Source organism: Diceros bicornis, chromosome 3 (assembly GCF_020826845.1).
Source record: "Diceros bicornis minor isolate mBicDic1 chromosome 3, mDicBic1.mat.cur, whole genome shotgun sequence".
Classification (NCBI taxonomy): domain Eukaryota; kingdom Metazoa; phylum Chordata; class Mammalia; order Perissodactyla; family Rhinocerotidae; genus Diceros; species Diceros bicornis.
Window position 1 is genome coordinate 96,781,069 of NC_080742.1, and position 18,539 is coordinate 96,799,607.

At 57.6% G+C, this 18,539-nt stretch overlaps 1 protein-coding gene across 8 annotated transcripts in view; it reads left to right on the top strand.

Annotated features, from left to right (window-relative positions):
* The window catches only part of AGAP3 (ArfGAP with GTPase domain, ankyrin repeat and PH domain 3), a 58,132-nt gene that overhangs the window by 29,547 nt on the left and 10,046 nt on the right, over nt 1–18,539 (top strand). For 6 of the 8 annotated variants that reach the window (XM_058533389.1, XM_058533396.1, XM_058533382.1 and 3 more), the window contains exons 6-11: nt 254–388; nt 538–665; nt 2,375–2,533; nt 6,074–6,166; nt 11,292–11,396; nt 18,162–18,330. In XM_058533389.1, coding sequence (XP_058389372.1) covers nt 254–388; nt 538–665; nt 2,375–2,533; nt 6,074–6,166; nt 11,292–11,396; nt 18,162–18,330 — 789 coding nt within the window. Of the gene's footprint in view, nt 1–253; nt 389–537; nt 666–2,374; nt 2,534–4,979; nt 5,914–6,073; nt 6,167–11,291; nt 11,397–18,161; nt 18,331–18,539 lie in introns of those variants that run through there. The other 2 variants (XM_058533407.1, XM_058533397.1) reach the window with 1 other exon arrangement.

An 18,539-nucleotide genomic window follows, 5' to 3' on the forward strand; every position in this document is an offset into this window, starting at 1 on the left:
TCCCCAGCTAGATCCTGCCATCCGTTTGATGATCGTGTATTTTGTGAGGAATGAACAGAGTAGCTGGCTCATTTCCATTCAGTGAGTTGGTGGCAGAACTGGAACCAGGCCTGGACACCTGTCTTCTTGTGCTCCGTGTCGTCCGCTGCCCCAGGCTCTTTGCCCACCCACCCTCTGAGCAAATGGCCCTCCCCATCAGTGGCCCTAGGTTCTCAGCAGGTCGAGTAAATCCCCACCATCCCGCCTCCAACAGATGCCATCAGTGCCGCAAACCCCCGGGTCATCGACGACAGCAGGGCCCGCAAGCTCTCCACGGACTTGAAGCGCTGCACCTACTATGAGACATGCGCGACCTACGGGCTCAATGTGGAGCGTGTCTTCCAGGACGGTAACTCGGGCGCCGGGTGGGAATGGCTCCCCTGGAGCGGGGCTCAGGAAGGCTCTGTGGCCAGCGGGGCTGTGTGCTCTGGGGGGTGGCTCTAAGCTGGGCTTCTCCCTTCTCCCCAGAGGGGTAATTGACTCTGCTGTCCCCTGCAGTGGCCCAGAAGGTAGTGGCCTTGCGGAAGAAGCAGCAGCTGGCCATCGGGCCCTGCAAGTCACTGCCCAACTCCCCCAGCCACTCGGCAGTGTCCGCCGCCTCCATCCCGGCCGTGCACATCAACCAGGTGCGGCCAGCCTCCCTGCCTCCCACTGCGCGTTTGTCCCACCGCGCCCCTGCCTCACCATGCTGTTTGCTTGCGTGTCCCCACCTCGTCTGATCTCCCGCCTTGCGGACAGTTTGAAAGCACTGGCTCAAGTTCCCCATAGCCTGCACGACTGGCCTGGCCTCATCTGTACCCTTGTGGTGACTGCCTTCCCTCTAGTTTCCCATCCCTGCTCGCCAGTCTTCTCGCTCCGCAGCCACATCAGCTAAGGCAATGTAATCAGTCAGTGCTGTTAGAGCTGTCTCGGGAACGGTTTCCTATGGAGCCATCCTCGGGAGCACAGGGTCAGAGGAGTTCCTGTTGGCCTGCTCGGGACCAGCCCTGGCAAAACCAGGGCGCAGTGCAGGCCTCTCCCCTCTTTACCTGTTGGCCTTTCTCGCAGTGTTTGCATTTAGAAGGCAGCACTTGCCCCACTGGGACCAAAGGCTTTCATGCCCTGTGGGGTGTTGAGGGTCCTGAGCCAAGTCCTGCCGGTGTTCTCCCATAATACCACTTGGATGCCCGCCCACTTCCTGGCCTTCTGCCTGTGTATTTTTTGGCCCTTGGCACATGGGCTGGTGTTTCCTTCCAGAACTGCCTTTCTCCACTCTGCTCTCTCGAAAGCCCTGGGCCATCACAGATGCGCTCGATTGAGTGGTCAGGCCGACAGTCACTGGTTTCCTTCTGCCAAGGGCAGTCATCTTTCCCAGGCCCACTCTGGCCACCAGCTTTCTGATGACAGTCTGGTTGCTTTTCCTGAGACCCTTCCTTTTGGCACTTTAGAAGGCCGCAGGGATTCCCCTGTAAGCGTTTCCACGTGGGAAAAAGGAGAAACAATAGGTCTTTCTTTTCTGTCTCTGAGCAACTGTGCCTCAGCTGACAGAATGCAGGGCACGTGCAGCTGTGCGCGTGCCCCGCCCGAGGGGGGCTCTGACTGCCGAAGGGCAACAGTTTGGGTGTTTTGCTCCCTTTGTACAGGTTAGGATTCCAGGAGGCTGCTAGGCAGGCCACGTCCTCTGCTTAGTGAACATCTCGTGGGCAGTTAGGGAGTGGGCCTGTTGTACTGTCTCCTGAGTCCTGGAGTGGACATTGCCGTGCACTTTCTGTCTCCATCCTGTGGTCCTTTCTGTCTTTCTCTTCCTTCCCTACCTCTGTCCCTTAGCTGCTGCCCACTCTGATAGCAGCCTTGGCTCTGCTCTGCTCTCTGCCTCGGTTTTCCCGTGTCCCTTCCCCTATCACACACACTGCCTAGAAGCAAACCTCATTCTCCCTAGCAGCCTGAGCCCCACCCTGGGCTCCTGCATCCTTGACGTATGTCACTGACTGTGGGGAGCGCATCCTGGGTAACCTGCTACCTTGTACCAGAGCCCCCTGTGAGCCAAGACTCTACAGTTTGTTCGCTCTGACATGACTCCGACCTGCCAGCCTTACCTCTGATTCAGCAACCTGGTTGGCACACAATTGCCCCTGCTGGGGCCCTAGTGGGGCAGCCCAGGCGGTGACAACGGGATCCTGTCGGCCTTCAGGCCGTGCTGTCTTTCCCCTCCGTACCATCTTTAGGAGCTAGTGGCCCCTCTGCTGCCTCATGAGCCCCAAGCCAGGTCCCCGTACCACAGGGGTTCTTGGCTCCTGCCTGCTGCCTGTCCCTGCACCCCGCCCGAGCCGCCCTCAGCTGCCCTCTCTGTCCTTAGGCCACGAATGGCGGCAGCAGCGCCTTCAGCGACTACTCATCCTCAGTCCCCTCCACCCCCAGCATCAGCCAGCGGGAGCTGCGCATCGAGACCATCGCTGCCTCCTCTACCCCCACACCCATCCGCAAGCAATCCAAGCGGCGCTCCAACATCTTCACGGTACGTGTCCCGTGCCCCGTCCTCCTCCCGCCTGCCCAGCTGCCTTCACTCAACAGGGAGGTCCGAGCCCCCACCCCCAAGCTAGGAGGGAGCAGGCAGGAGCTGCAGACAATGGGGCTGTGGACAGCCTCGAGTCAGGACGCTGCTGCCTGCAGTCTCTCTTTCTCCATTCACACAGACACACAGCTTCTGTAGGCTCCTTCCTGGTGCTGTCATCAACACCGACTCCTCCAGACTGTTCTTCTGAGCCCACGGGGGCTGCCCTCAGCATATCCGCACAGACTTCCTGCCCCTGCTACACACACTCACCCTCCCTCTCCCCGATCCCTTAGGGCTTCAGCTTGAGGGATCTTTGGACATATCTGCTCTACCTCGCCCTCTAACTCACCCGACACCTTTGATTCTGCAGTTGTGAACCAAGGCCCCAAGGTTGTTTGCCCAAGGCTGTGTGAAGGGTTAGAACTAGAACGGTTCTGGCAGAGCTAGAGCCAGGTCCCAGGCCTCCCCGTCTGCACTCCCGCTCTTTTCCACCCCCCACCCCACTTCCCACTCATTGCGGTGATTGGTTTAACGAAGGCTTAGACATTTCGCTTAGGCCTCCATCTCCTGATTCCCAGCCTGTGCCTCACCACCCTGCCTCGGTACCCCACAGGCCCATCCTCTCCCCCTCCCTGCAGACCTCACATCCGGGGTCCCACGTGCCCTCCACTGCTCGGGGCCCCGCCCCTCAGCTCTTAGTGCCCTGAGCCTGCTGTCTTTCCATGCCCAGCATCTGACACACAGCACCCACCCCATACTCTCACCCTCCAGCTGGGATTGGCTGGACCATTCCAGGAGTCTTGGGTCAGACACAGGTGGGTGAGCTACCCATGTGGATTCTCAGATCACCCTGTCTTTCTGCGTCACTCCGTGTGCCTCTTTCTGAGCGTCAGGACTTGACTCTGTGTCCCATTGGCCAGGCCGGGCCCCGGCCAGGCTCTCAGGAACCCTGCCCAGACAGAGCCAGTGCTCCCCAGGACTTGCTCATTCATTCTCGCCTCTGCCCGCCAGCACACTTCTGCCGGTCTGCCTGCCTCCATCTACCCTCTGCCTGCCACACGCCCCCTCTGCGTCCATGCTGACTGACCTTCTTTCTGCTGACAAGCTGCTGCTGTGCATCACACTTCCGCAGCCCCGACCCTCGCTAGACTCACAGCTTCTTGTTTCTATTCACGCCCATTGAGACACACAGAGCGTCAGGCTGCCTGCTTGTGCCCACACCTGCTGCTGCTGCCGCCGCCACCGCTGCTACTGCTGCTACTGTAGAGCCCTTGGTGCCTGTGTTTGCAGTGACCGCCGTCTGTGCCCTTGGCACCTACTCCCTGACATCCTGCCTCAGTCGCCATCCTCAACACCATTCTTAGCCTCTCACCTTCCTCTGCTGCTAGTCCTGTAACACCCCGGGCACACTCTCCTCCCTCTGCTGCCCTCTGTCCAGTGCCCATGCCCAGCTCACGGCCTCTTCGCCGTGGTGCCTTCGCCTGTCTGCTCCCAGCCCTGTGTGCTCTGCTGCCTGCTACTGTGCTGCCTCCGCCTGCCTTCCTTGCTGTGCGTGCTCACAGCACAGCCTTCCCTCCGGCCCTTTTGTTCTCTCCATCTTCACTGTGGCGACCTTATTTTTTCTTTCCGTTGTTTCCATCGTGACCTCACTTGCGCCATTGTCCCTGAGGCAGCCTCAAGACCTGTCTGTCTCTAGGGGTGCATCTCAGGACCTCCCCCTCATTGTCGCTATTGGGGCCACTCCCTCGCCTCATCATCCTCCTCAGCAGAGCATTCCTGCTCTGTGGCTGGTGCCCTCGTGGCCGCCGCATCCCCCCATGACTTCACGTACTTGTTCTGTTGCTGCTCGCACCCTGGTTCCCATCCTGGGGGGGTGCCCCTTGGGCCTCCAGGGATCCTCTGGTGGTTGAGGCCTCTTGGCTCGCCAGCCTGGCTGGGGCAGGCTGCACCCATCCCTCCTGACCGGCTCTTCTGTCTGGGGACCCTGTGTCAGCGGACCCATCCACCTTCCTCCTTCCTGGGCCAAAGGGGCAGAGGCTGTGGCGCCCGGGAGAGGCCCGGGGCAGGTGCTGATGGTGCAGCTGCGGGCAGCGGCCCCTGGCCCAGTTCTTCCCGCTCCTTTGGCTGTGCTCCCCCTGTGCTGCAGCTGTAGTCCTTCGCCCCTTCCCTGTGCCCTGGCTCCCGGCAGCCTGGAGAACAGGAGGGATGTGGGGCCCAGGCTGCGTGTGGCGAACATTCCCCGCTGAGATGGACTGCCCGGCCACTGCCTCCGCTGCTGTCTCCTCCTCCTCTTCATCCGCTGCTGCCTCTCCCCAGGTGCCTGGGTTTCTGCCCTCACCAGTGCTGACCGACTTGTGCGGGGCTTGAGTATAACTTGCCAAAATCTTTATTCTTTCGATATTTGCAGATATGTGCCACTGTTTCCAACTTTTCATCAACAAAAAGGCCTTTCCAACTCCTTCCAAATTAGAAGACCAGGTGGTGACACACAGCACCTCTGGACATTCTCCCCTGTGCGGGGCCGGAGGCGGGCCGGGCCCTGGGACTGCTCTCAGATGAGAAGCGGCCGCCGTGCTCCCCACTCCAGAGACCCACAGGAACCTTTGTAACTAACCCCCACCCCCAGGGAAGGCTAGGAACGCTGGAGCCTGCGGCTGGGGGCTGCCGGGGACCAGGCCCGGCTGGACGCGCTGCGCCAGGCTCGCTGCATGGAGAAGAAGGGAGCTCGGCCCCACGCCAGGCGCCAGGCCAGCGCGACAGGCCCAGAGGGGCGGGGGCGTCCGAGCACCCGCCCCGGCCCAGCTGCTCCTGGGGGGAGCTTTCCTGCCCCTCCCCTCCTCTGCTCCTTCCTGCATGGACTTCTGCCGTTCCTGCTCCGCTCCGGACGCCACAGCCACCGCTGCGCGCTTGCCTTTCTCCTTTCTTGGCCTCCCCGTTTCCTAGGATCCGCATTGGGCGGGCTCTGCCCCAGGAGCCTGGCAGGGGCTCAGGGCCTCTTCTGGCCTCTCTCCTCTCTCTCTCCATCCACTGTGCCCCTTGGGCCACGCCGACATGCTCGGTGCAACGTGCCGTGTGGTGTCTGTGCTGCAGACGGGCCACTGCCCGCTCACTTCTGGACTTCGCTCTCCCCAGTTTCCGTGCCCTGTGCTCCCGGCCATCCCTCAGCCCCACCGTCCACCTCTCCTCGCCCCTTCCCTTCTCTTACGCCCCAGCCCCCTGGGCTGTGCGGTCCTCGCACCCTTGGTATTTCGTGTCCTTGCTCTTTTGTAAGGGGCGGGCCCAGCTCAGTGACCTGTGCTGCTCTGTATGGTGCCGTGTGTAAGAATAAACCCGTTGGAATACTCGTGGTCTCAGTTCCTTCCCGGTCCCGCCGCCCCGGCCCTGCCCCACTGCTAGGGTCTGCCCAGGAGGAGGGAGGATGGGAGGGCTGGAGATTCCAGGTGGGCAGCTGTCCCCCGTGGACCTTCACCCTTTTAACACGCCTCTTGTTTTTTCTTCTAGTCTCGAAAGGGTGCTGACTTGGACCGGGAGAAAAAAGCCGCCGAGTGCAAGGTGGACAGTATCGGGAGTGGTCGGGCCATCCCCATTAAGCAGGTCAGCATTCCTTTTCCCTGTGGCCAGAAAGGAGCTGAGATGAGGCCCGGGAAAGGCTGAGGGATGGTTCTTTTCAGGGCCTTTGGGAGATGGTATAAGAGGCGAGCACCCCACCTGCCAGGCCTGAATCCTTAACAAGGAGAGGTTACTCTGCTAAGAAGGATGGACCTCTGAAAAGAGTGGCTAGAGCGCCTGCTGTGGCCTGGGACTGTGGCTGGAGCTGCTCCTCCCTGGGCTCTGCCTGTTCCTCCTCACCACCAGTGGGGGGCAGCAGAGAGCCGCCTGCCGTCCTCAGCTGCTCTCCAGCCAGTGGTTCTGGAGTTGGGTGACCTGGAGCGGAGTCTGGGCTCTGGCCTACCTCCCCTCCTCCCAGAAAGGGAATTTGCAAGAGAGTACCCTGAGGCGTATTCATTGAAGGGTGTACTGAGGACTGGTCCTCCCGTGGGTTCCTTGGCTCAGTCTTGTTCACGTGAGCCTCCGTTCATTTGTAAAGAAAAAACTTAGCTGAGGTGCTACCTCCTAGTCTCTCTTCCATCTCCTTTCTGAGTCATTCCCTGGCAGGGCTGGGCCACCTGAAGCTTGGATCCTCCCACACCTGTCGTGGGTCCCCATGCTGGAAAAAGACACTGAATGATGGAGGGTATCTTTGTGCACAGAGGGTGGTGTGCTGAGCAGGGTTCTGGAACTGCTGAGTTGGTCGGGGGTAGAGTGAGGAGGTGTCTCTCTGGAGCTCGAGCAAGAGCCTGCTAGCCGAGGTACCGATGAGGATGGGGCAGTGGCTTGGTGGTTAGTCTGCTGTATCCACAGGATACTGGGCTTGGCGCTGATCTTGGGAGCTGGTGGTTAGAGACGCCGTGTCTACAGGGGCCATGTTGTCAGGTTTTGACCACAGAGGAGACTGGTGTGGCCAGAGCACCAGAGCTCGGCCTGGCCGGGGCCCTGTGGTCAGGTTTGGCCCTCTAGGCTGGGGCTTCTGGGGCCCATTGGCAGTGTGACCAGAATTCTTGTGTTAAGGTTGGAGGTTTCTGACCCTGCAGGGAAGGTCCCTGTAGAATGGAGAGCCTGAGAAGTGTGTCAGGGCCCCAGAGGGCAGGGTGGGGAACGCTTTGTCGCTCCACGTCCTGTGTTTCTTCTTCAGCCCTCCCCTGAAATGTCATTGCCCCGATGTCTGGCACGGACGGCCCTAGTTGGGTCAGCCTACCGGGAGGACAGGTGAAGAGGCTGAGAAGAGTGGCAGCAGCCAGTCTCCTCCCCTTGTCCCTGTGTGTGCCTGGATACAAAATCGGTCTTCACAAACCTGTTGGTGGTGTGGTCACCTGTCTCTGGGAGTGCCTCCTTGCAGGGCTTCTCGCCAGGCCAAGTGATGCGGATTTGCTTCGGGCAGAGGACTGTCACTCCTTGCTTGGGGGCAGGTGCTGTCTGAGTGTGTACACACACATGAAAACACTTAATAAATGAAAGAGAACACTCTCGCCTGGGGCCTGTGCTTTGAGATAAGTGTAGCCCCAAACGCCCTTCTTCCTGTCTTGCGTACAGGCTAATTTATCTGTTCTCTGAATCCCTCACATGGAGGGGCAGGGGGAGCTGTGGGGTGGAGGATGAAGCCTATGAACTTGCACGTGGGATTCTGGTCCAGCCAGGGGGTCAGCTAGGTCGCTTGGTGTGACAGGCCCCTAAACCTCAGGGACCTGTAGTAGGATGGACATCGCCAGGAAGGAGCCCGAGTGCAGTCCGCTGCGCTGCCAGCTGGAGGGAGGTACCTAGGCCTGTGCTTTGGTGCCGCAGCGGAATCACACACAGTATTTGGGGGTGTGCCTGCCATTAGGGTGTGGACTGTCCACTCTCTGGTTTCTTGCACTCCTCCCCAGCGCTGCCCCCATGATACCTCGCCGCTGCCCAGGGCCAGTCCAACCCCTTTCCAGCCCTCCTGTCCCTGTCTCCCCATTCTGTTTCTTCCCCCTCCCCCCTGCTCCTGCTGGGAGTGGAGATTGCATTGCAGTTGCCATTTGCATTCCCAATCAATCCGGACTCCGCAATTAAGCCGGCTGGCGGAGCTGGGAGGGAGGCGGCGGCGGGAACAGGTCCTCTGGGGGCTGTCGCCTCCGCACCGCTCCCATTCCGCCCCAGATTGCTTCCTGCTCCACCGTGCGCAGCCGGGCTGGCCAGGGAGGGGAGCAGGAACCCCTGTAGCTCGTTTCTCCCTCCTTGGAACACAAGATGTGAGAGGGAACGGGAGGCGCGGGGTAGGCAGGCCTCTCGTTAGCCCAGCTTTTTGCTTGTCCTGTGTCTTGGTGCTGTGCGGGCAGAGCAGGGCTGGGCGGCTGAGAGGCGGGCTGGAGAGGGGAGTGGATGGCAGGTCGAGTCCCTGGCCAGCTGCACTCGCCTCTCTACCAAGCCCGGCACTCCTCCCACACCCCTGGCTAACGAGCGTCATTACCACTGGTGGTGTCATTACCACTGGTGGGCGGCTCTGCTTCCTCCCTGAGAGGGGCCCACGTGAAGGGGGGAGGGAGTTCTGGGTAGAAAAGGGCTTCTCTCCTAGACCGGCCTCCTTGGCATCTGGCTCCTGACCCCATGCTGGAGGAGGGAGGACCTCCATACCTGAGTCTGCTCCCCAGTCCATCCGAGGAAACCAGGGCCCAGGCAGTTACATGACTTGTTGGATGTTAAGGGCTGCTTGGTGGCAGAAGGGAGAGCAGAGCTTGGCATCCCTTTTCCTTGACCGGGAGCTGGACCCGGGAAGGAAGGGCTCGAACATGATGAAGATGAAGGGACAGGGGAGGGAGGACTGAGCTCAGGTTTGAAGCATTTGACAACAGGCGGTTGTGGAATCTCCTGTTGAGAGTGAAGGCTGGGTGCGGGACAGAAAAGGCGGGAGTGAGATGAGGAGCAGGCAAGCCAGTGGAGGCAGCCGCTCTCCTAGCCCTTCCTGAGAGGGAGTGGGATGAGAATCTGGCCGCTGGTCCTCGGGGGCGTTGTCTGCAGTCAGGGGAGAGGGAGCAGCTGTACTGTTTCCTTGTTCCTTGTCTGTGAGGGGATAGATGCCACTCCCAGAGGCAGGTCGCCAAGGCTCCTTCACAGACGAGGCAGGGGCCCAGTTGCCTTCTGGAATGTTCCAGCCACCCTATTGTCTACTGAAGGTCCCATTAACACTTGTCTTCAGAAGCTCCTTGTGAGGCTAGGGTCTCTCACGCTGATGGGGTACAGGGAGCGGAATGTGTCCTCAGATGGCCAAGTACTCCAACTGCAATCTCACATGGCACACCTCCTGCAACAGCATTGGTCTTTTGGGGGTGGTGGGAGAAGGACAGAGGAAGGAAGGAGGGGTAGTAAGAATGTGAAACATCTGTTGAAAAGTAGGAGACTGGAATGTAGGGCCCTCTCTTACCTCCACCTTAGTCCCTATTAGTGGGGGGATATCAGGCAGAAATCCTAAATCACCTGTTTTTGCTAATCTCATCTCTCTAGGGCTGAACCTTCTAGTCAGAAGAACTTAGAGGGGGAAGGTGTAATGAAGTTGGGGTTTATCCCCCACCCTTGGGCCTCAGGATCATAGCTGATGACAGAAAGACTGCCCGTTTTCTCACACCTGAGTCTCTTAATCCCTCTTTTCCTGCTTGCCGTAGGGCAGGGCCGGAGAATCCATTACAGGGCTGCGTTTCTCAGAGCTCCTCCATTTTTTTTATTTTGTGTGTGCTTTTTTTTTTTTTTTTTGAGGAAGATTGGCCCTGAGCTAACATCTGTTGCCAATATTCCTCTTTTTCTTTTTTTCTCCCCAAAACCCCCAGTACACGTATGTCCTAGGATAGTTGTATATCCTAGTTGCAGGTCCTTCTAGTTCTTCTATGTGGGACGCCGCCTCAGCATGGCTTGGTGAGCGGTGAGTAGCTCCGTGCCCAGGATCCAAACTGGCAAACCCCCGGCCACCGAAGCGGCACACGGGAACTTAACTGCTTTGTCACCGGGCCAGCCCCTTCAGCTCCTCCTTTCTGACACCCGTTGGGATGGGTTCAGGGTGCTTCTCCCGCTCTCTCCCAGCCAGTGCCCATCCTGCCTCTCCCATGTGGCTCTCCCCCTGTAGGAATTTTGTCTAAGAATCTCTGGGAGCTGCCTCTTCTCAGCCCTCCCGAGTTTGGGAGGAGGAAACCCCTGGGGATGCGATGCTGATCGTGGGGAATCTGCCACCTGTATACGTTCGTGGCAGTCCTTGTCCTCTCCCTGACCCCAGCTCCTATCCTCAGCCATTCTCTTGTGCTGTTTCTTGTTCCAGGGAGAGAGCCAGAGGGGTGAGAGTGTCTTCAAGCGTTATCTTTAGAGGGAGGCAACAAAGGCTGTTCCTGGGCATGGTCATGTTTCGTCTTCCTAGCTGGGGCCCACCTCCCACTTTCAGCATCACTGACAGCCACACAGTCTCGGCTGGCTTTTCCCCAGCCCATCTACCAGCTGTTTCCTGAGTGTCTACTATGTCCCAGGCATAGTCACAGTGCTGAGGGTGTGTCAATGAACAAAACCACAAAAATCTTTGCTCTCATGGAGCTCTGTTCATCCGTAGGCTCTTCTAAGCTCCACACTTGGAGTGTCTTATTGGCTTACATGGGAAATTTGGTTGCTGAACTTTATGGCTGGATCTCCCCACTGCCTGCCTTGTGGGAGTCTAGGGCATTCTGGGGATGGTTAGGAGATTTTCTGCCCTATTCTGGGGCTGCCACAGGGGGTTGAAGGCAAGGGTCCTCCTGAGTTTTCATCCCAGCCTGGAGAGACACGGGCAGGAGCATCACAGCTGGGAGGCCATCTAAACCCCTGCCTCCTGTTGTGAGGAGCTCCTCCAGCTCCACATCCTGAGGAAAAGGAGACACCCCCTGGGACAGGGGTCCACGGTAACTGGAGAGGTGGCTTCCAGGCTGCTTCCTGGAGGACCGTCAGGGATAGCTGAGTTCTGTGGAAGGTTCGGTTAACTGGCTCTCCCTAGTTCAGCTTTAGTCCTGTATGGTCTCTGCTTAGATAATCACAGTGGCCCAGGAGGAGGAGGGATGGAGGACGATGTTACCTAATGACACTGTGACCTTCCCTGTGCCTTTTTGACATGTGGCTGGCTCCTGTTCTCTGATGCGGCCTCTGTCCTCAGGGCATCCTGCTGAAGCGGAGTGGCAAGTCCCTGAACAAGGAGTGGAAGAAGAAGTACGTGACACTCTGTGACAACGGGCTGCTCACCTACCACCCCAGCCTGCACGTGAGTCGGGGGGAGTGCTGAACCTTGAGGAGGGCTGGGGCCAGAGGAAGAGGAACAGAATGTAGAGGGGGCTGACTCCAGGACTGGAAGGAGGTGGACCTTAGTGAGTTCACATGGACTTTCCCTTGAGAAACCATCTCACTTTGGTGGTTTGGGAACTGCACAGACTCCAAGACTCAGGCCTGGGCCGATCGCTTAACACTAAAGCTCTGAGTTGTGGCCAGGCCCTTTGGAGAAAACTCACCCTTGGTGATAGTCACCTCTAGCCAGGCTGGTGTGCGCAGTCAGGCTCTACATCCTCTATTCTAGTTTTTTTAAGAGCTGGATTGGGCCCATTTACATGGAGTTGCTAAAGTTGGAGGTGCTGATGTTGCCAACTGGTTGTTTCTAGGGGAGCCATACCAGTGGAGGATCCCTGGGCTCCAGGCCTGCGATGATGGAGAGTGAGAGGGCTGTTAAGCCAGGGCTGCTGAGAATGGCTCGGGGCCTTGGACAGGTCCACTTGGGAAGACAAGAGTGGGAGTGGTATTATGTGTGGGTATAGGGGTCTGGAGGGTGCATGGCCAAAGCCCCAGTGGGGTGGTTGCAGTGATTGTAGAGTGGCCCCTGTAGCAGCTCCCCCACCCTTCCTTCCTCTCCTCTCCTCACTGCGTGGCTTCAGCATACAGCTGTCACCAGAATCCATCTCTGTCACCACCCCACTGTGGGGCTAATGAGTTCTCCTGTGAAGCCCCTCAAGCACAGCACGTGGGCACGCCCCACCCCCAACCCAGAGGCCCAGGGCCTGCCTCAGAGGGTCCCTTGCCTGCCTTTGACTCTGCGCAAGGTATCAGGGAGGCCTGACCCAAGAGGTGCTAGGTCCACAGTTTTGGCCATAACGTGGTCCTGAGAGCACCGCCCAGACAGCCCTGCTGAGAAGACACAAGGAGGCCTGGCTTGGGAAGAGCAACGGGCAGTCTGTTTTCCACTTAGGCCAGAGCCCAGCCTGGCCCTCCTGGGTTTCTCCGTATCTGAGTCCTCGGGCACTGGCCTTTCCTTTTAGCTTAGGGGAAACCACGAGTTAGACTCTGCCCTCCTTACTCTAGAGGGTGAGAGCTGGTGTCAGGAAACTGGGGACTTGGAGGAGGGGCCACACCCAGGCGACCTTGGGTATTTAGTATGAAGGCTCCTCAGCACCATCCTCTCCCTTACTCTGGTCTCTTCCTTGCACACAGACCTGGTCCCACTGCTGAGTTGATGGGATGATGAGAGGCAGCAAGGCTACTAGGAAAAGCACTGACACTGAGGCACAAGTGTCTTAGCAAGTCAAGGACTACCCTGTGGGTGCAGAGCCTCTGTACCAAAGACAGCAGAACCACAGTATTTCCCAGCTGAGAGGGTCCAGGGGGCCTCCATGCCCATTCACAGGCTGAGGCCAAGAGCACATACTGGCACCTCCTAACTCCTAGCTGGTGGTATTTTCGAGCCCCTGTACTTCAGCAGGATGCATGTGCTCTCTGCTTAGGCACCGTCTTGCCTGGTGAGCTGGGAACTAGCCTATCTCAAGCATCCCAGTTTCCCCCACCTGTGTGGGGGTGGCCTTAGCTCTCCCCCTTTGTTGCATCCTTACCTGTTCCTTCTGCTTTGTGCTGCCCTAACCGGGTGCCATGCTCTGTCCCCTCTGCTTGTCCCCCTGCCCCCGAGAGTGGAGGAAGCCCAGGGTAGAGGAGAGGGATGGTAGAAGGGTCTCGAGACATGGAGGAAAGTGTTGGGTGTTGTGTTTGATTTTGGTTTTGGTTTTGGTTTTGGTTTTGGTTTAGGAAGGGAAGGTAAAGGTGTGAGGGAGTGCTGTTTTTTACACATAACTTAACCAACTGGAGAGCAGAGGCTTGGTGGAGTTTGTTGGATCATCCAAGTCACGCAGCCAGTGGCTGAGTTAAGACTTGGACCCATGACTTTGAGTCTAAGCATTACCCAGATTTTTCTGCACATGCCAAGAGCACCTCCCTTCAGGGCTGGCTGAGAAAGTCACTGGAGAGTTAACCTTAGGGTAGGTGTTTTCCTGACATATTATCAAGTAAAAGAGGGCGGAAGGAGCCAATGGGCTGCCTGCCTGGGCTGGGCCAGGCTGGGTGTCTGAGCTCCCCCGGAGTCCCTTCCAGTGCTGTGCATATTGACCTGTGTGTAGCTTAGTGTGTTCAGGGACCTGGGACAGGATCTGGGTGGAAGGGACTTCGAGGCCTGTCCTTGCTTTCTTGTAAGGTGAGTCTAAGCGGCAGGTAGCTCCGCTGGCCCAGCACCTAAGGCCCTCGCCCCCACCAGGCCCCAGCCTCTGCCAGGCCCCCTCTTGCTCTCCTTGCAGCAGGACGTCGTGAAGAGGTTGAGTGAACGGCGCCTTTGAGAGCACGGGCTCCCCATTTGTCAGCTCTTCATTGGCTGCCCATTGGCTCTGAGGTCAAAATGCATGTCCTTCCCCGACACTGGACGCCAGGAGGAACTGGCACATGCAGATGGCAACATCCCTGCTGTGTAGACGCTTCTCTTCTCATTCGGAAGACGTGAATCAGATTCGAAACTGGTGGTAACAATGAAAGTACGAGTGGAGGCCAAGCCAAGGGCTGCCGTGTGCAGCTGCACGAACAGGCGTCTGAGTTTACTCCTAGCAGAGGCTGCTTCACTCCGTCTACCCCTCTTGCTGCTTGATTTCCTTCCTTGGGTGCTGCTGCACTTAGTGTGTTGCTAGCTTACCTGCCTCCATCTCCACTTTGCCATCTTTTCCAAGCTGAGCAAGCTTCTTAGTTGCCAGCAGTGAGCAGGCACCCTCCTTCTGAGTGAGCCACCCTGCTTCCCTTGGAGGCTTCCTCTTGTTAGGGAGCTGTGCAGAGAAATGACCCTCTGATAACTCCAGAGGTGCACACAGAACTCTTGGGCCAGTCTGGCTCTCCTCCCAGGGACGGCTCTTGCCTGAGACCCAAGGGCAGCAGTCTTGGTGACTCACCGACTGATGGAGGCCTGTCAGGCTGGAGGAATTGGACGGGCGTGCAGTGGAAAGGCTGGTGGGCAGGAGTCAAGCCTCACACCCGATCCTTGCCTGGCCCAAGAGAGCCCGCCACAGCCTCCCCCATTTTGCAGCCAGCGGAGCCATTCACACAATCACCTTCTGTTAATTCTATCTGCAACATCAATTAAATTGTTTGTAGAAACTAATTGAATGTGGCTTAATCACACATCTTAATAGCTTTCCACGCTCTGAACTCGTTGTTAATTCCAGTAATAAAACGAGATGAGAACGCTGGCTGGGTAATTAGCGAGGAGGCTGGGGAAGAAATTGCTGTTTGATGGTGGGTAATAAAGGCAGCCGTGGTGACCGCTCTCCTGAGCAGCCGCTGCCACCACCACCAGCGAGCTCCTCGTTCTGCTGACGGAGGGAAACGCTGTTGCTCTGCCCCTGAAGTCCCTATTCCTGCTGCTGCTCCTCGAGCTCTCACCACACTCCTCAGGGCCAGGCTCCATCTCTCAGCTTGGCCCTGGAGCTGGCCTGGCATAGGGCACGGAGTGGAGAGCTGTGGGTGTTGGCCTGCACCAGCACAACGAGCGCCTACCTGATGTGGTCAGAGATGCTGAAGGGGGCCAGTCCTTTCCCCTTAACGTTGGTTTCTGGCTTCTTGGCCCTGAACGGAGTTCCTCCATGCAGTTCCATTCCTGGCATAGGGTCACTTTTTCCTGCGATGTCCCAGCCTGGGCATCCCAGGGCTGTAGTGGCGCCTGAAAACTGTTGCAGCTGCTGTGACCTCCTTGTGAACTAGAGCAGGCCAAGCCCCTCCCCCAGGAGAGGGACTGCAGCTGTGTCTTTGGCCCAGCCAGCTGTTGACAGTTGTCTGGAGCAGCTGATCCAAGATGTGAGTGTGTGCAGGGACCTGGGACGGGTACATGCAGAAGCCAATTTAGTGGGATGTTGGGGCTTGAGTGGGGAGGGCCAAGACAGTGAAGTCACATACTGGACGCTGGTTTGAAAACAAGACCAGGGAGCCAACAGTGACTGGATGGGGTGGGCTGAGTTTGCTAGAGAAGGGCTGGATAGAAGGGACATTGGTGGGGCACGAAAGGGGTCCTGGGTTTGTTTCCTTCCCAGCCACTGTGGTGAGGCTGTGCACTGGGGACAGAGCCCTGGCAGCACTCAGCAGAGTCAGAGTTAGAGGTTGTCAGAGGGGTCCTGCCATGGGCGGAGACTGCTCTGTTGACTTCTCGGTGATGTCGTTCTGAGACATGAAGCAAACACTTTTCGAGCAGGGTGTGCCTGAGGCGGCACCTGGCACCATTCCTCACAGAGGACTAGGTGGTGGCAGGAGGGCACAGATGCAGCCCAAAGCTGCAGGGAAGGGAGCCCCTCCTTGGACACACACTTCTAGGGGCTGCTTCTTTCCCCTGGCTGGCTAGGCCCCTCTGGTTCTTCTGAAGGGCCATCTGCCTGTGAAGGTACCAGAGCCACTTGGAGAATAAAGGGCGACTACTCACCCTGCCCAACCTCCCTGGAGCTGGACTTGTGCTCCAAGTAAGGCCAGTGTGCTAGCATCAGTGGCGCCCCTTCCTCCCCACAGTCCTCCTGCCGGTCCCCTGATGACCCATCCCATAGTGACATCCAGCCTCACGACAGAAATGCAGGAGGGAGGCTGGCGTTGGGTGCTCTCTCTGTTTCCTTGTTCTTGCTCCTCTTCCTAACTGGAAACCCCCACGTTCTCTTGGCTCTCTTGGGGCCAGGTGATCCTTTTCTACTTGATGTCCTCTTGGTCATTCCCTGAGTTAGGGGCAGCCCCTGAGCCCTGGCCAACCCCTACCCTTTCCCTGCTTCCCAACAGGCAGCACTCCCCATCTGCTCTTTTAAGCAGAGGACATCGTCCCTTTTCCCTGAAGCTAAGAGGTGAGAAGGTAGGAGAACGCCTGGGTGACAAGAAGTCTTGATGCCCAAAGCTGGTAAAGGTAGGAGAGCTGGGTCTCTGAGGACCTGTGGGCTGTGTCTGAGCCGGCACCGCTTGGGAAGCAAAACAGCCCAGAGATGCTCCTGAGTGGGGAGAAGAGGCACCAATTCTGAGGCTGATCAATGGAATTTCAGTTCAAAGTTACATCGGCATCACCCACCCAGTTCTACTCTCAGGAAGGAGTTTTTACCACATTTAATCGAGGAGGTTATCTGGGAACTGCTGAGGAGCTCACCAGTGACGAGCTCACTGGTGATGGGCTGTGGAAATGGGAGTCAGCCGTCTGGAAGGAGAGGCCAGAAGCAGTGGGGAAAGCTGGGCCCTGGCCAGGCACAGCTTTAAAACAGGAAGCCAAAGGGCAGGGGCAGGGCTCTGCTCTGCAACCCCCTCCCCCCACACTGCCACTCTACCGTGGGGCTCCCAGGCTGATGTCGCAAAGGTGGGGATGGTGGGGGTCAAAGTGCTGAGCGGCTCCCACTCTCTGGGTCCCTCCGCACTCCACTCCGAGGGCCCTCCGGGTGCTGACTTGAATTCAGGGTGAGTTCCTGGACTGAGGAAGTCTGCCTTCAGTGCACAGCCTTGGGAATCTGAAAAGCCTGGACATGAATCTGGCTCTACCACCTTCTGATGGTGTGACTTTGGATAGATTAACCTTTGTAAGCCTCGGTTTCTTCATCTGTAAAGTGGGCATAGTAACACCTCCCTCCTGGGTTGTTATGAAGATTACCTGAGGTAATATATGAAATATAGATACCATATATAGCTATAGTACAATGAATTACCTGGCACACGAATGGGCAGGTGATGTGTTGATGATAATGGTTATTATTATTACTGCTGATAGAGAGGATACCCACTGGCATCTGTGAAACCATGGACCTGTCCGTATATTTCTAAGAACAGCAAAAAGAATCAAGGCTTCCCTTTAACTGCTCAACAAATATTTATTGTCAGGTGCCGTTCTAAGGATTAGAGACTGTTCTAGGCTTTAAAGGTTCTCGATGCCCCAAGTGGTGGTGGGAGCTTCTAAAAACAGGGCTGAAGTGTTCAGTGACCAGCCACCCACAGCCTGGGGCAACCCAGTTGTCTGTATCCCATGGAGTCTGTCAGTTACTCTCCTTGGTCATATTGGCCCTTTCTCCCTAAATTCCATCTTGGTCCAATACTTGGCCTCCTTTGCCTCCTGAGTCAACTTCCCTAAAGGAGCCCCGAGCTCCAGACCCTCTGTCTCCCCTGCCCCGCTCCTGGCTGAGGGCCCCCAGAGCTGCCTGTGGTTAGCATGTTCGTCTAGGTATAATCTAGACTTGGAGATATCCTGTGGGCTTCACAGTCCTGCTTTTTTGTGTGTGTGTGAGGAAGATCAGCCCTGAGCTAACATCCCTGCCAATCCTCCTCTTTTTGCTGAGGAAGACCGGCCCTGAGCTAACATCTATTGCCGATCCTTCTCCTTGTTTTCCCCTTTTTCTCCCCAAAGCCCCAGTAGATAGTTGTATGTCATAGTTGCACATCCTTCTAGTTGCTGTATGTGGGACGCCGCCTCAGCATGGCCGGACAAGCAGTGCGTCGGTGCACGCCCGGGATCTGAACCCAGGCCGCCAGTAGAGGAGTGCGTGCACTTAACCGCTAAGCCACCGGGCCGGCCCCACAGTCCTGCTTTTTAAAGCTTGAGCTTTCCCGCTCCTTCCCCCACTCGAGGCAGCACAGCGGGGAGAGACCTAGGAGTTGAGAGGGTCAGTGCCAGAGACAAAGTGGTGCTGAAGAGTGACCTGTCCTAATGAATCTTCATCTCTCTTATCCACGTGGCCCTTAGGATTACATGCAGAACATCCACGGCAAGGAGATTGACCTCCTGCGGACAACAGTGAAAGTGCCAGGGAAGCGCCTGCCTCGAGCCACACCTGCCACAGCCCCAGGCACCAGCCCTCGGGCCAATGGGCTGGCCTTGGAGCGGAGTAACACACAGCTGGGTGGAGGCACAGGTGAGGTGGCTGCTGAGGTGGGGGCCTGTGGAGAGCATTGCCTCCTTTTTCTGGAAGAGTGGTGAGCGCTGCAATGGGGGCCTAGGAAGGTAGGCATTATGGGGCTTTGCTCCTTCTCAGCCTGGGTCCTCAGAGCTCCAAACACGCTTGTCACCGAGAGTCCTGCTTCAGGATCAGCTCAGCCGAACACATTTGCCAAAGTGCTGCCC